This window comes from Triplophysa rosa, linkage group LG14 (assembly GCF_024868665.1).
Source record: "Triplophysa rosa linkage group LG14, Trosa_1v2, whole genome shotgun sequence".
Classification (NCBI taxonomy): domain Eukaryota; kingdom Metazoa; phylum Chordata; class Actinopteri; order Cypriniformes; family Nemacheilidae; genus Triplophysa; species Triplophysa rosa.
Window position 1 is genome coordinate 18,563,799 of NC_079903.1, and position 13,574 is coordinate 18,577,372.

At 36.4% G+C, this 13,574-nt stretch overlaps 1 protein-coding gene across 1 annotated transcript; it reads left to right on the forward strand.

Moving 5' to 3' along the window:
• The first annotated feature begins 100 nt into the window (after positions 1-100).
• Positions 101-7,878, forward strand: LOC130565181 (thymus-specific serine protease). The gene is made up of 12 exons (XM_057351767.1): positions 101-188; positions 1,428-1,588; positions 1,723-1,822; positions 2,032-2,161; positions 2,243-2,366; positions 3,910-3,987; positions 4,535-4,582; positions 4,646-4,930; positions 5,579-5,711; positions 6,518-6,697; positions 6,880-7,031; positions 7,150-7,878. The coding sequence occupies exons 1-12, from the start codon at positions 125-127 to the stop codon at positions 7,201-7,203; spliced, it is 1,509 nt and encodes a 502-aa protein (XP_057207750.1). The 5' UTR covers positions 101-124; the 3' UTR covers positions 7,204-7,878.
• The last annotated feature ends 5,696 nt before the right edge of the window (positions 7,879-13,574 follow it).

Below are 13,574 nucleotides of genomic sequence, written 5' to 3' on the forward strand. Positions count from 1 at the left end.
TTTCAGGTCAGCATAATACATTTACTGCTGATTGGCCCCCATTTAAGTATAAATATGGTTTTGATCTTGTATTAGTTGTAGAACACATCAACCACCAAACTGGAGAGTTCATAAAGATAATTACATGATTATGTTGTCTATGATGAGATGTGTAACTGTCATGCTGCTTATTGACCTGGTTTGCGCTGGTAAGACTGATGATCTTCTACCTTACAATTTTTAACAATATAAATATGAATGTAAGTTTAGGTTCATATACATTTAGCGTACATACATATTTTTGGTTTTCTTCCAGGATGCTTGTTATCTGTTCTATAACCATTATGAATAATTTGTTTTGTGCTTTTGCATTAAGGGAGAATGATAATTTCTTTAATGTGATTATTCAAATAAAACTTTATGTGAAATATGCCCTGATCAACATTAAATATATAAATATCAGATTTTATGAAGTTTGTTATTGTGTTTTGTAACACTTATAACAGGGTTGTATCTATAACATTAGTAAATGCAGTAACTAACACAAACTAACAATGTACAACACAGTTCTTCATCATTTATTGATCTTTGCAGTTGTTCATGTTAGTTAATTGTGCATTAAAGGTCCAGTGTGTAGTTTTTTGGAGGATCTATTTTTTTAAGTTATATTTTTGGGCTTTTTGCCTTTAATATGATAGGACAGTGGAGAGGTGACAGGAAAGTGCTGGAAAGAGACAGGGGAGCAGGATCGGCAAAGGACCGCAGGAGATGGGAATCGTACTCGGTTCACCGCGAGTGTACTAGCGCTATATGTCTGCGCACTAACCACCCGGCTATTGCGTTTGGAGGATCTATTGACAGAAATGTAATATAATATACATAACTATGTCTTCTGAGGTGTATAAAGACCGTACATAATGAAGCTTTATGTTTTTATTACCTTAGAATGAGCAAATTCTGTTTACATACACCGCGGGTCCCCTAACATGTAAATCGTCATGTTGCTTCTACAGTAGCCCTAAACGGACAAATTGCTCTACAGAGCGTTTCATAAATAAGTTATCTCCTTCAGCAAAGAAGCGAAAACGTGACAACATCTCAGTTCTGTGTCAGCCACCGTAGTGCTTCGAAATGGAGGGGGATCAGTCGAGTGAGCCGTTGGTTGCAATTCGCAACCTCACTGCTAGATGCCACTAAAATCTCCACAATGCTCCTTTAACTAATGTTGACAATTACAACCTTATTATAAAGTGTTACCAATTTATTTAGAATCCAAGACTGATCTGTCAAATGAAAAATAATTAGTATCATGTGTTGTAAGAAAACATCCGACTGACAATTGAAAAATCTAAAATAACAAGCACCCAAACCACGGTTCCACTTTAGTAAATTACCACACACTTACAGACACACGTTTTCATATGTATAAATGTATATATTTCTCCTAGGTCGACTTCTCTGGAGAATGAAAGAGCGTTTGCATAATATCCAACAGGTCAGAATAAAACAACAAGTGATGACACACCCCTCCACTGCTATTCCCAAAGAAGGCAGAATTCACCAACCACTGAACCATTTAGACATAAAAAATGCCAAAACCTTTCCTCAGGTACATACAACTATTCGCTCTAAAACAGTCTAATACGATACCGCCCAGTATTGATTTCAGCAATAATTACATAAAGAATAAGTCAATGTTCATTATTAATTTCTGATGAAATTGTCACTGTTGATTTTGCACAGAGATTCTTTGTGAATGACATCTATTGGCAGCGATCAGATGGACCAGTCTTTCTCTACATAGAAGGAGAGGGCCCCCTCTCTAAATTCAGTGTACTGTACGGTCAGCACTCACTTTCCCTTGCAGCTCAGCTTCATAACTGTCACAAAATAAATGAAATAGCTCATTTCAGAATTGTTTTTCTGGTAATTACGTTATAACTACAGTATGTCGTTGCTTTATAGAGTTTTTGAGCCGGATTCTATGAGGTTGGGATTTTTTATGCAAAAACTTATTTAAAGTGTCCTCCTGTGACATCACTCATTTTTCAGGTCATCATGTGGAAATGGCAGAGAGACAGGGAGCTCTGCTGGTAGCTCTGGAACACCGCTTTTATGGGGAAAGCATTAACCCTGACGGTCTGGAAACAGAGCAGCTGAAAGATCTCTCCAGTCAGCAAGCGTAAGCGGTGCTGGTAAACCTCTCCTTAACAGATCACAATATATAGAAGATACCTTATGTCACATCTCCTTCGTCTTTCAGTCTGGCCGACCTGGCAGTGTTTCATCGTTATATCAGCCAGCGTTTTGGCCTCTCTTATAAAAACATCTGGATCAGTTTTGGGGGTTCCTATGCTGGAGCTCTATCGGCTTGGTTAAGAGGAAAGGTTTGTCTTCGTAATCATTATTTGGTAACACTTTACAATAAGGTGCTATTTGTTAACAATTAGTTCTTGCATTAGCTAAAATAAACTAACAATGAACAATACTAACACAGCATTTATTCATGTTAGTTCATATTCATTTCAGCATTTACTGATACAATATTAAAATCAAACGTTGTGTCTGTTAACATTAGTTAATGCACCATGAATTAACATGAATAACTGTATTGACATGAACTAACATTATGTAAGGGATAATGTACAGGCAGCCGGTTGTAGAAATAAGCCCCGACAGTTGTATCACACTGAAGGTGTTTATTTCGCGATAACAGCCGGCTGCTTGTACATTATCCCGCTTATTACACGGCTACTTGCCACATGAGAAAAAACTGGACATGAAATGTGAATTTGAAATATTTTATTAGCTAATTTTTACCGAATGCAGACCTTCTGCGAGGAAAATCCGTTTAGTTTCGGTTTTAAAGTAAGAAACGACATTCAGATGTCACGAACAGGCAATTTGGTTTAATCAATTGTAAATATAATGTCATATATGTTATTAAAAGGCATATTTATATTTAATTTGTCAAAAAAACCTGTCAAAATGATTTGCTGCATCCGAGTCACCGTGTGTTATTCGTTTTGAGAGGTTGTTATCTGGGAATAACGAACCTGCAAATGTCGCCACTGGCCAATCAGAATCAAGCATTCCAACGAGCCGTGTAATATCAAGGATTAATAAATGCTGAAAAACTAAATTGTTCATTGTTAGCTAGTGTCAGCTAATGCATTTAGTAAGTTAGTTTATAAAGTTAGTTTCGGTTTTAAAGTAAGAAACGACATTCAAAGGTCACGAACAGGCAAATTGGTTTAATCATTTGTAAATATAATGTCATATATGTTATTAAAAGACATATTTATAATTCATTTTTGAGTAATGTTAAACTGCCCCTCTCAAAATGATTTGCAGCATCCGGGTTACAGGGTGTTATTAGTTTTGAGCGGTTGTTACAACCCTTGGAATGTCGCGACTGGCCAATCAGAATCAAGCATTCAAATGCGCCGTGTAATAACTAAAGTTAACAAATAGCACCTTATTGTAAATACCCATTATTTCATAGAAAGGGATTTCTCATAGTGTACGATGGGATCTATAATTATGCCTAATTTTGGTTAATTTGGTAAATAAACGTGCTGTAAGATATAATAATATGGCAACATAGTCTGAAGTGAGTCTTCTGAAGGTTTAAAAGACAAACTGATTAAACTGACTAAAATCATATGTTCAACATTCACAAGACTAAAAGTGGTATGCATTACACTATATCACAGAAGAATATGGAGAAAGTGCACATATGTTCACAATGTGGCATGGGTTTAGATTTGCAGATGCGTAATGTAGATTAATAATGTCAACATATGGCGAACATGTATAGACATACAGTAGAAGGCAATATTTTCGCTTTTGAGTGACACAATCCCTTTCATAGTTTTGCTTGTATTTTGCGTGCATCTTTGTTGTTGAAAATGCTGTTTTCTCTTTCAGTTTCCTCATCTCATCTATGGAGCGGTGGCGTCCTCTGCTCCTGTTCATGCCCAGCTGGACTTCAGCTCATACAATAAGGTGAAACATGAAGAACATGTGCCTCCCTACCAACACACACAAAAACACTTGAAACATTACTTTTACAATTACATATTTACACTTTTATTTTTTGTATCGTTCAGTGTAATATTTCTACATAATTAAAGACTTTATATGAGTCTTTACTTCATGTATGTATAAAGTATTGAATTAACACAATGCAATAGTTCCATTTAGAACAATTAACTTTAACTTTCACTATGAAATGCTTTCAGAATTATTGTTCACTGTTAGTTTATAATAGCTGATATGCATTGTCTAATGTAACAAATTGAACCCAATTGTAAAGTGTAAACTGCCTAAATTTATTTTCCAATTCATTGTTTTATTACATTAAAAAAATGTAAGCATATTAAAGTAATGGGAATTAGGAATGAAATGTGCATAATTGTCACCATGATAAAGTCCAAACGGTTTATAAGAACTCAAAATTTTGATATGAAGTTGCATTGATGGACGTGTGTTTTGGTTTGAAATTTCAACCTCTCACTGGTTTTGCATGAAATCTCATTTTGTTTTTTTGCAGGTGGTTGGTCGTAGTCTTATGAAAAAGGCAGTAGGAGGCTCTAAAAAGGTAAAGCCCTTTTACCAAAACAAGTTTTGTGTGTTGGTTTGCAAGTGTAAATGTGTGTTGTAGTGTTTAACAGAAGTGAGAGAGGCGTTTGCCGCAGTGGAGGCCGCTCTGCTGATGGGTAATGAAATCCAGCTTGCCAAAGACTTCGGCTGCTGTGAGACCCCCATAGAACCACAAGACAAGACTGAGCTGATGCAGAGTTTAGCTGACATCTTCATGGGCACCGTCCAGTACAATGAGGAGGGGGTTGCATTCAACATCGAAGAGCTTTGTCACATTATGACCAATAAGAGCGAAGCTTATAACCAGAAGGAGGAGGCTTATGACCGTCTCATCAAACTAGTGGAGGTACAGCGCAACAGTTCTTGATCTCATGTGGAATCTTTAAAAGTGTTTTATGATAGCTGTTACAGTTTCACTCGTTTATTCTGGACTTCTTACGTTATTCTATACTGAAGTTTGTTTTACACTACCATTTAAAAAATGTAGGGCCATTTGCATGAATGTACATTAGCTATATATATGAAAAACCTACCACATTGCACAAATGTAAATGTAATGTCACCGAACTGCTACAGTTCTGCATCCCACAATGCAATGCGTTTCACTGTGTGCTTTCATTAAACCAGAAGTAATAATAGCTCTAGACTAGCTGTTACTAACTAAATCTAACAATATTCTATTGTCATATTGCTCAGGTGTATTTCCAGGAACAATATCATATGTTACCAGCAGAGGGCACCACTGGCTCTGCTTTTGCCTGCTTCTATCATAAACGCCACATCTCCTCTTGATTACATTTAATACACCATATTCGAGTTAAAAATACCTTAGAGATGTGATTTTAGTTTGTTTAGATTCTCTTACAATAGCAATGAACACAACCAAAGCAAGCACCCTAGCAAAAGATGAGTGTAAAACTGATAGTCTGGCAGGTGCAATGGTACCAGACTGCATGTCTTTAACACACAGTTGTGTATGTGATCGTGTGTTCAGATGTATCGTGCAAGGGTGGACGCACCTTGTCTGGATGTCTCTCATGAGAAGTTTGTGCTTGAACTCAATAGCACCACAGTTAGATCCAGTTATAGGCCGTGGTTGTACCAGACCTGCACCGAGTTTGGCTTCTGTGAGTATTACACTCTCCCTCTATTCCTACTGCTTTGATTAAACAGGTAATATTAAGAATACACATATTTATTTAATAATACAGTACATTCATAACTTTGTTGTACTAAAATTTGTATTATTTTAAGTAAAATCATTCATTTAGGCTTGGTTTCACTCACTTAAGGCTAGTCCCAGACTAAAATGAATTGCCCTGACATATTTTAAAATAAATATTTTTTGTCTCAAGATGCACACCAGGAAATGCATTTTTATAAAAGCAACTTAAAGGGATACTTCACCCAAAAATGAAAATTCTGTCATCATGTACTCACCTTCGAGTTGTTCCAAATCTGTATAAATGTCTTTGTTCTGATGAACACAGAGAAAGATATTTGGAAGAATGCTTATAACCAGACAGATCTTGACCCCCATTGACTCCCAGAGTAGGAAAAATTACAATGGTAGTCAAAAGTGCCCCAGAACTGTTTGCTGTCCTACATTCTTCAAAATATCTTCTGTATTTTTTCCTACTATGGGAGTCAATGGAGGGCAAGATCTGTTTGGTTATAAGCATTCTTCCAAATATCTTTCTCTGTGTTCATCAGAACAAAGAAATGTGTACAGATTTGGAACAACTCGAAGGTGAGTAAATGATGACAGAATTTTCATTTTTGGGTGCAGTGTCCCTTTAACATCCTAATTTAACATAGGCCTGGCTCAAGCTAAGCCTTGCCTATGAAACCGAGTCTAAATGATTTAACTTTTCTTAGTAATTTTGTAAGTTCATTTTGTACTTTTTAACTTCTGTGTTGGTTTACGGAGCAGATCAGACATGTGAGGATGATAGCTGCCCTTTCTCACACACGATAAACCTCCAGTCTCAGGCCGAGCTCTGTTCTCAACTCTTCAACATCCCACAGTACAGTCTGCCTGTCTACATTGACTTCACCAACCAGTATTATGGAGGAAACCGGCCACAAACACAGCGCGTGCTGTACGTCAACGGTGAGCGTCTGGCATTTACATTTTTACGCTGAGCACAATATTTTGTTATTAATTCACACCGTTTGTCACCACAATTGAGGCTTAACACAGTCTTTTAAAATCAAAATTTAAAGTGTCTTTATCCCCCATGAGTGTTATAACATTATCTGAACCATAAAAATTCGTTACCTTTTCTCACCAAGGCAACATTGATCCATGGGCGGAGCTAAGCGTGACCTGGAATGACACTACGGTGGACAATGACAGGGTCATTCTTATTAATGGCACTGCACATTGTGCTGACATGAACCACCATAAAGCTCTCGACAAACCTGTGCTGCACCGGGCCAGAAAGGTAAAAATACTGTACAAAACAGTGTGTGAACAGAGATATTCCATTATATGAAATATTTTGGATTAGGAAGCCGACATTGTTTTTCTATTCATCATATTTTATGTTGTTATCTTCGCAGGAGATTGAAAGACGTGTGGCCATGTGGCTTACAATGCAGAATGGCACTACATGATTTATTCAGATATTTTGACATCAGCATTAGTAGCTTCAAATTTACGCTTTTGCATATTGCTCAGCCACACCAAAAGATATCAGTATAGCAAAGAGCACCGCCTCTCTCCTTCGAAAGAAAAAATGACACAGGGCCTTTGTTATCAACACCCTTGTTTACATTTGCAGTACCAGAATACAATTCTTGCTTTTCCTACAGTATGCTGACCATGCAAGGTATGCAAATGTGATCGCTCTAAAAGTCTTAATATGCCATCAGAAATGTATTTGCAAAAGAGATTACGGCTCGTCTTAAATTGCTTACATGTTTTTAAACATAAATCAAAAATATACTTTGCCAATAAAATTTGTGACCTTGGACCACAAAACCAGTCTTAAGCAGCACAGGAACATTTTAGTAATAGCCAAAAATACGTTGTATTGGTCAAAATGATCGATTTTTCTTTTATGGCAAAAAGCATTTGGATATTAAATAAAGATCATGTTCCGTGAAGATATTTTGTAAATTTCCTACCGTAAATATATTGAAACTTCATTTTTGTGAGTAATATGCTATGCTAAGGACTTCATTTGGACAGCTTTAAAGGCGATTTTCTCAATATTTTGATTTGTTTGCACCCTCAGATTCCAGATTTTCAATTTGTATCTCAGCCAAATGTTGACCTATCCTAACAAACCACACATCAATGGAAAGATTATTTCTTCAGCTTTCAGATGATGTAAAAATCTCAATTTCAAAAAAATTGACCCTTAAAGGGACACTGCACCCAAAAATGAAAATTCTGTCATCATTTACTCACCCTTGAGTTGTTCCAAATCTGTATACATTTCTTTGTTCTGATGAACACAGAGAAAGATATTTGGAAGAATGCTTATTAACAAACAGATCTCAACACCCATTGACTCCAAGGAAAAAATACAATGGTAGTCAATGGTGCCCCAGAACTGTTTGCTGTCCTACATTATTCAAAATGTCTTCTTTTGTGTTCAACTGTACAAAAAATGTATTAAGTAATTTTTCCTACCATGGGAGTCAATGGGGGACAAAATCTGTTTGGTTACAAGCCTTCTTCCAAATACAGTATCTTTCTCTGTGTTCATAAGAACAAATACATTTATACAGATTTGGAACAACTCCAAGGTGAGTAAATGATGACAGAATTTTAATTTTTAGGTTTTGTTGTCCAGTGTCACATTTGTATTTAAAGCTGCATTCTCTATAAAAAGCCTTTCCATAGATACTTTAAAAAAACATTTAAGTGACAAAAAAACACCAGATTTATTTTTTCTAATATGACAACACGACAGCACATGCAACATGGTAAAATAATGTGGCAACATCTTAACTACTTCACATGCTTTTAGGGAATAGTAGTACACACTACACAACATTCACAGTACTACACATGCACACATTAAATGGTAAAACTCACCTTCGGTGTACATTAAAAGGTTATTACGATGAATTTGAATGACTTCATTTACAATTATGATAAAGATTTAGTTTTATTTTTCTTATACGTCTTTGGAGGTTTGTTGGATTTTTCTTGCGTTAACAACACAATTTACTTGATTTTCCAGCTTCTTAACTTCTAACATCTTGAACTAAAGTAGGTAACACATTACAATAAGATTTTATTTGTTATCATTCATAAATAGCTAACATGAACCAATAATGAGCAATATTATATACAATATTATACCTATTATATAGCATTTATTAAGCTTTGTTAATGTCAATTAAATGTTAATGCCTATACAATTGCTCATGTTAGTCCACTGTGCATTAACAAATGTAACATTTAACACTTTGGATTTTAAACATGTTTGAACTCAACATCAACTAAGATTTGGTTCATGTTGACAAAATCTTTATATGCTCTCTTACTTGTCAGTCACTTTGGATAAAAGCGTCTGCCAAATGAATAAATGTAAATGTATGTAATTGTCATTCATAAATGCTGTAGAAGTACTGCTCATTGTTAGTTCATGTTTACTAAAGCATTACTAATGTTAACAAATGCAACTTCATTGTAAAGTTTTACAATGTAACAAGTAAAACCCTTATTATTTAAGTAAGTAATGTGTGAAATACATTAATGTTGTTTTACTCTCAACAAGGCACAAATGTGATAAAACACACCTTGAAAATGATAAGTATGATTATGGAGTTCTGTGCTTCAAAGTTGAAATGAAATTTCACCTCATGACAATTTGTTTTTACAGCAGGAGGTGCTGTTGGTATGTCACCTCATTCCTATCCACAAACCCACAGTATCGGCCATAAAAGTGATGATGGTCGATGTGTAAATACTTACGAGAATGAAAATAAAATGCATCGCACGAGTAAGTGGTTGCTTCAAATGTGATTTAGCATCTTATTGAGTCGTCTACCTTATAGACGAGTCTTGTAAACGTTTGTACTGCACAGTTTTAGGAAGTAAGCTTTATTCACTATTTCTAGGTTCTATGTTAAAAACAAGGACATCATTTAGATATTCCCATATATTGCGCCACAATCAATGTCAATATCACTATCCAATGATCTGTAGATGATGGGATTTATCAATAGTTAATATGCACTTTTTACAAATAGGAGCATGTGAAATACTGTCTGAACAACAGCAGAAACAGAAAATCAATCATATGGTGTGTGTGTGTGTGTAAGGTGAGCAAGAGGCAGTTGTTCCAAGGCCATCTGCTTGTGTGTGTGAGGGGGTGGTTCAGGGGACAGGGGGTGTGTTCGGTCCCTGCTGTTTGGTCCTGCCTCTCGCTGATTGATGATCTTCACTCCCCCGGGGTCGACCAGGTCACGACCTCCCACCACTGACCCCCCCACTGAGAGAGCTCATTCAGCGCCCCTGCTCTCTCTCTCTCTATCACACACACACACACACACACACACACACACACACACACACACGCACACACACGCACACACGCACGCCCCACACTATGCAGTCCACTTTGCTCTCTTTACCCCTTTCGCTTTCAAACACACATATTTATATATACACAAGTACAAGTGGACATGGTATACTGAAATTACGTTTAAAATCTATTTGTAACAACATTTTTATGATTATTATTTAGCATTACGATTTTTCATTGAGAGACTACTTTTGAAAATGTATTTATAACACCACAGGAATATTTGAAAACACTGCTCAAAAGACATAGATTCATATATTTTTGTGCTAATGGTAATTAGTTACAACATTTCTTCATCTTTTATAAAATAAAATGTATACATTTTATATTGACTTGATAGAATATCTGTTATTTGATATTTCAATAATTCTTATGTAGGCTTTGTTTTTATTGATTGATATAGTCATTTATGAAAGACATTTTGTAGACTTGAATTTTGATGTGTAATCCATTTGTTATGCATGAAAGGTGTGTAAATGTGACTGACATCATTTAACCACGGGAAAGAGGTCCTGGTAGTGTACTACTCCGGAAATGACATGACTATGCATTGCATTTCATTAAAAGCGGCCAACAAACGCAGCTTGATCACATTACTGCAACAAGATAAGCAGAAGCTAAGAGGCTGACACAGAAGTCTCTCTCTTTCTCTTTCTCTGCCTTTAGCCTGTTCCCTTGATCAATGAGCAAGTGCCAGAGCCACAACTATTAATCAGGGCCTATCGGCTATCTGTCTCCCACAACAACCAATCACAGCGGCCCGACAGCTACTCCATAACAAATGGAGCAGGGCGGTGAGGCGGTGGGGAGGGGTGGAGGCATACTTTATCTGATCTTAGCCAGGTCACAGCACAACGACACTTACAGATGACTCCAAATGCTGATTGAAAACACACGCGCACACACACACACTTGTGTAAACAGGGGTGCCATGCTACACTGTACACATTTGTGTCGCAGGCACATGCTTTTCGTGTAGTTTCAGCATGAAAAGATATGAATTTCATGACCCTAAATATATTTAATCGTGAGACATTTTGGTAGTGTGCCAAGACATCTGTAACATTAAAAAGAAGAAAAAAACACATTTTAAAGTTAATAAAAATTAAGAAAATCTTTTTTTTTTAGAAAATTTAAATAGCATTAAGTATATATAGCTGCGCAAAAAAAATGAAGAGACCATTACAAATGTTCATTTAATCATCATCTCTAGATGTATTTTAACAAAATTAAACCTCAGGAGTGACATTAAGTCATCCAACAGCAATGTGAACGACGACTGACAGAGTGACATGACACTTGAAAACTGTCATAAAAATCAAGGTTATCTCGTTAAAAAATCATTTTGGAACTTTTCCTAAATGCATTTAGAAATATGGCTGTTGTGTTGCTCAAAAGTGAATGTGAGCAACACAACCTGTTTCACCTGTTTCTTTAGTTTTCCCTTTCTGCAAATAAATGCAACACATTTTTTTATTTGGTAGAAATATTGTTTACAAAATGAAACAAAATGATCATTTTACCTATCCTAAATAGTAGGGATGTCACAATATCAAAATCTCACTGTACGATAAGACCTCGTTATAAAGTCCCCAGTACGATATTTATTGCAATATTACAAATGACGACTTGGAAACGTGCCATAAGCTTCCTCTTTTCTTTTTCCTCTAATCATAACTGTTGCTTAGAGGTATGAGTTATAGTATGAGATGGGTCAAATGACCTAAAAATACCCTTTTTAAAATAAAATAATGCCACCGGTTCGCCCTACCGAAGGTAACATCTATTATTTTTTCTAACATACTCTATGTTAGGCCCGGAAGACCTATCATTTCACGTGACCACGATAATATTGAGACAATTTTGCTATTGCGATAACACGATATCCATAATATTGTTACATCCCTAATAAATAGTACATTTTGGAATGGTCTCAATTTTTTCCAGCTTTATCCAGCCACCTTATTTTTGAAAGCGTAAGTAAACGACGTGACGTACTTCCGTTTTGTGTTAAGACTTCCATATTATTAGCCGGCCGGTAGAAAACAATGGAAGTGTGTCGCTGCGGGAGCACGCTCAAAACGCTTTTAAAACAGCAATGATGAATATTTTTCACACCCGCGATGTATTACACAGTGGGAGGATGAAGTGGCCTGATATATATTATGAGGATTTATTCAATTACTTCGTATTGTCTCTCGGAGTTGGCGGGTCTTCGATGCGCAAGCACACAAGCACAGACGTACCAGTGTTACATGCACAGTGGGAAAATCCGTCGAAATTTGTACATGACGGACCACGAATTTGTGTTTTTAAAAGCAGATGTGAATACCAGTCAAAGTGGCAGTCAAACTAATTAACGTAAGAACGGAGACGGCAGGTCTCCACCGAGCTGCAGCATCCATCACAACTTTTTAAAAACAACTCAAAACATACTAACCAATAACTGTCTGTTTTTATGTCTATTAAATAAAGACAATGATTCATGTTATTCATTCTCTCCCTTTCTTCAGCTTTAACCCTCCTAGTAACATGGCATGGTAAAGGCTAGCAGCAGTAGCGATAGCACAATACATCTGGCTTACATCTATTTGACGTCTGCATTTACATCTGCAAGACATCTGCAATACGTAGTTTGCTCATCTGCAATATGTCTCGGAGACGTCTGAACGTCTGTAATACATCTGCTAAAGATCTGGAGATCTGCTGAGTAAAAACATCTGCTAAACATCTTAGAAAGAGCTGCTTTACATCCATTCTAAATCATAAACATCTTACAGACATCTTCTAGAGGTCTATATGACGTCTGACAGCAGACATCTCCAAGACGTATTGCAGATGAGCAAACAATGTATTGTAGATGTCTTGCAGATGTAAATGCAGATGTCAAATAGACGTAAGCCAGATGTATGTGTGCTATCAGGGTACTGTATAGCGTGTTGACAAATTGTTAAATGTTCTTTGGATAAAAGTGTCTGCCAAATTAATGAAAATGTGATGTAATGACAGGGCAAGTCCAAACATGCAGTTGTGATCGTCTGGCAGGTAGGTTTGCTTTAGCCTATTAGGGTTTTAACTGATAAACAGCTACATTTTAGCTACTGCTAATACTATTATTATACCACTCTACTGTTTTAGTTGTGCTAACTCTCCCCGTAAACTCCTGCCTTTTAACGTTTATTAATAAACGTTAGTAAGTAATAGTTTATTAGTAATTGTAGTCAATAGGTCAATTGTCCAGGAGAAAGGGAATCCAGTAGGCTAATGAATAATGGATGCCGATCATAGGGTGCGCGACATCCAGATTCAGCTCTGGTGCGTGTATTATGGTCAAAGCAAATGTTTTGTAGACATTTTTTGCGTTTTTACCGGCTATTATGGCAACCTCTAACTGCACACATTACGCTTGTACCTTTGGGTTCCATAATAAATATTAACTTG

Bases quoted from the DNA above. Each gene is read 5' to 3' on its own strand.
- LOC130565181 (XM_057351767.1), top strand. From the start codon at position 125: ATGATTATGTTGTCTATGATGAGATGTGTAACTGTCATGCTGCTTATT. The intron at 3,988-4,534 runs GTGAAACATGAA...GTTTTTTTGCAG, and splicing joins ACTTCAGCTCATACAATAAG to GTGGTTGGTCGTAGTCTTAT. The intron at 6,698-6,879 runs GTGAGCGTCTGG...TTTCTCACCAAG, and splicing joins GCGCGTGCTGTACGTCAACG to GCAACATTGATCCATGGGCG.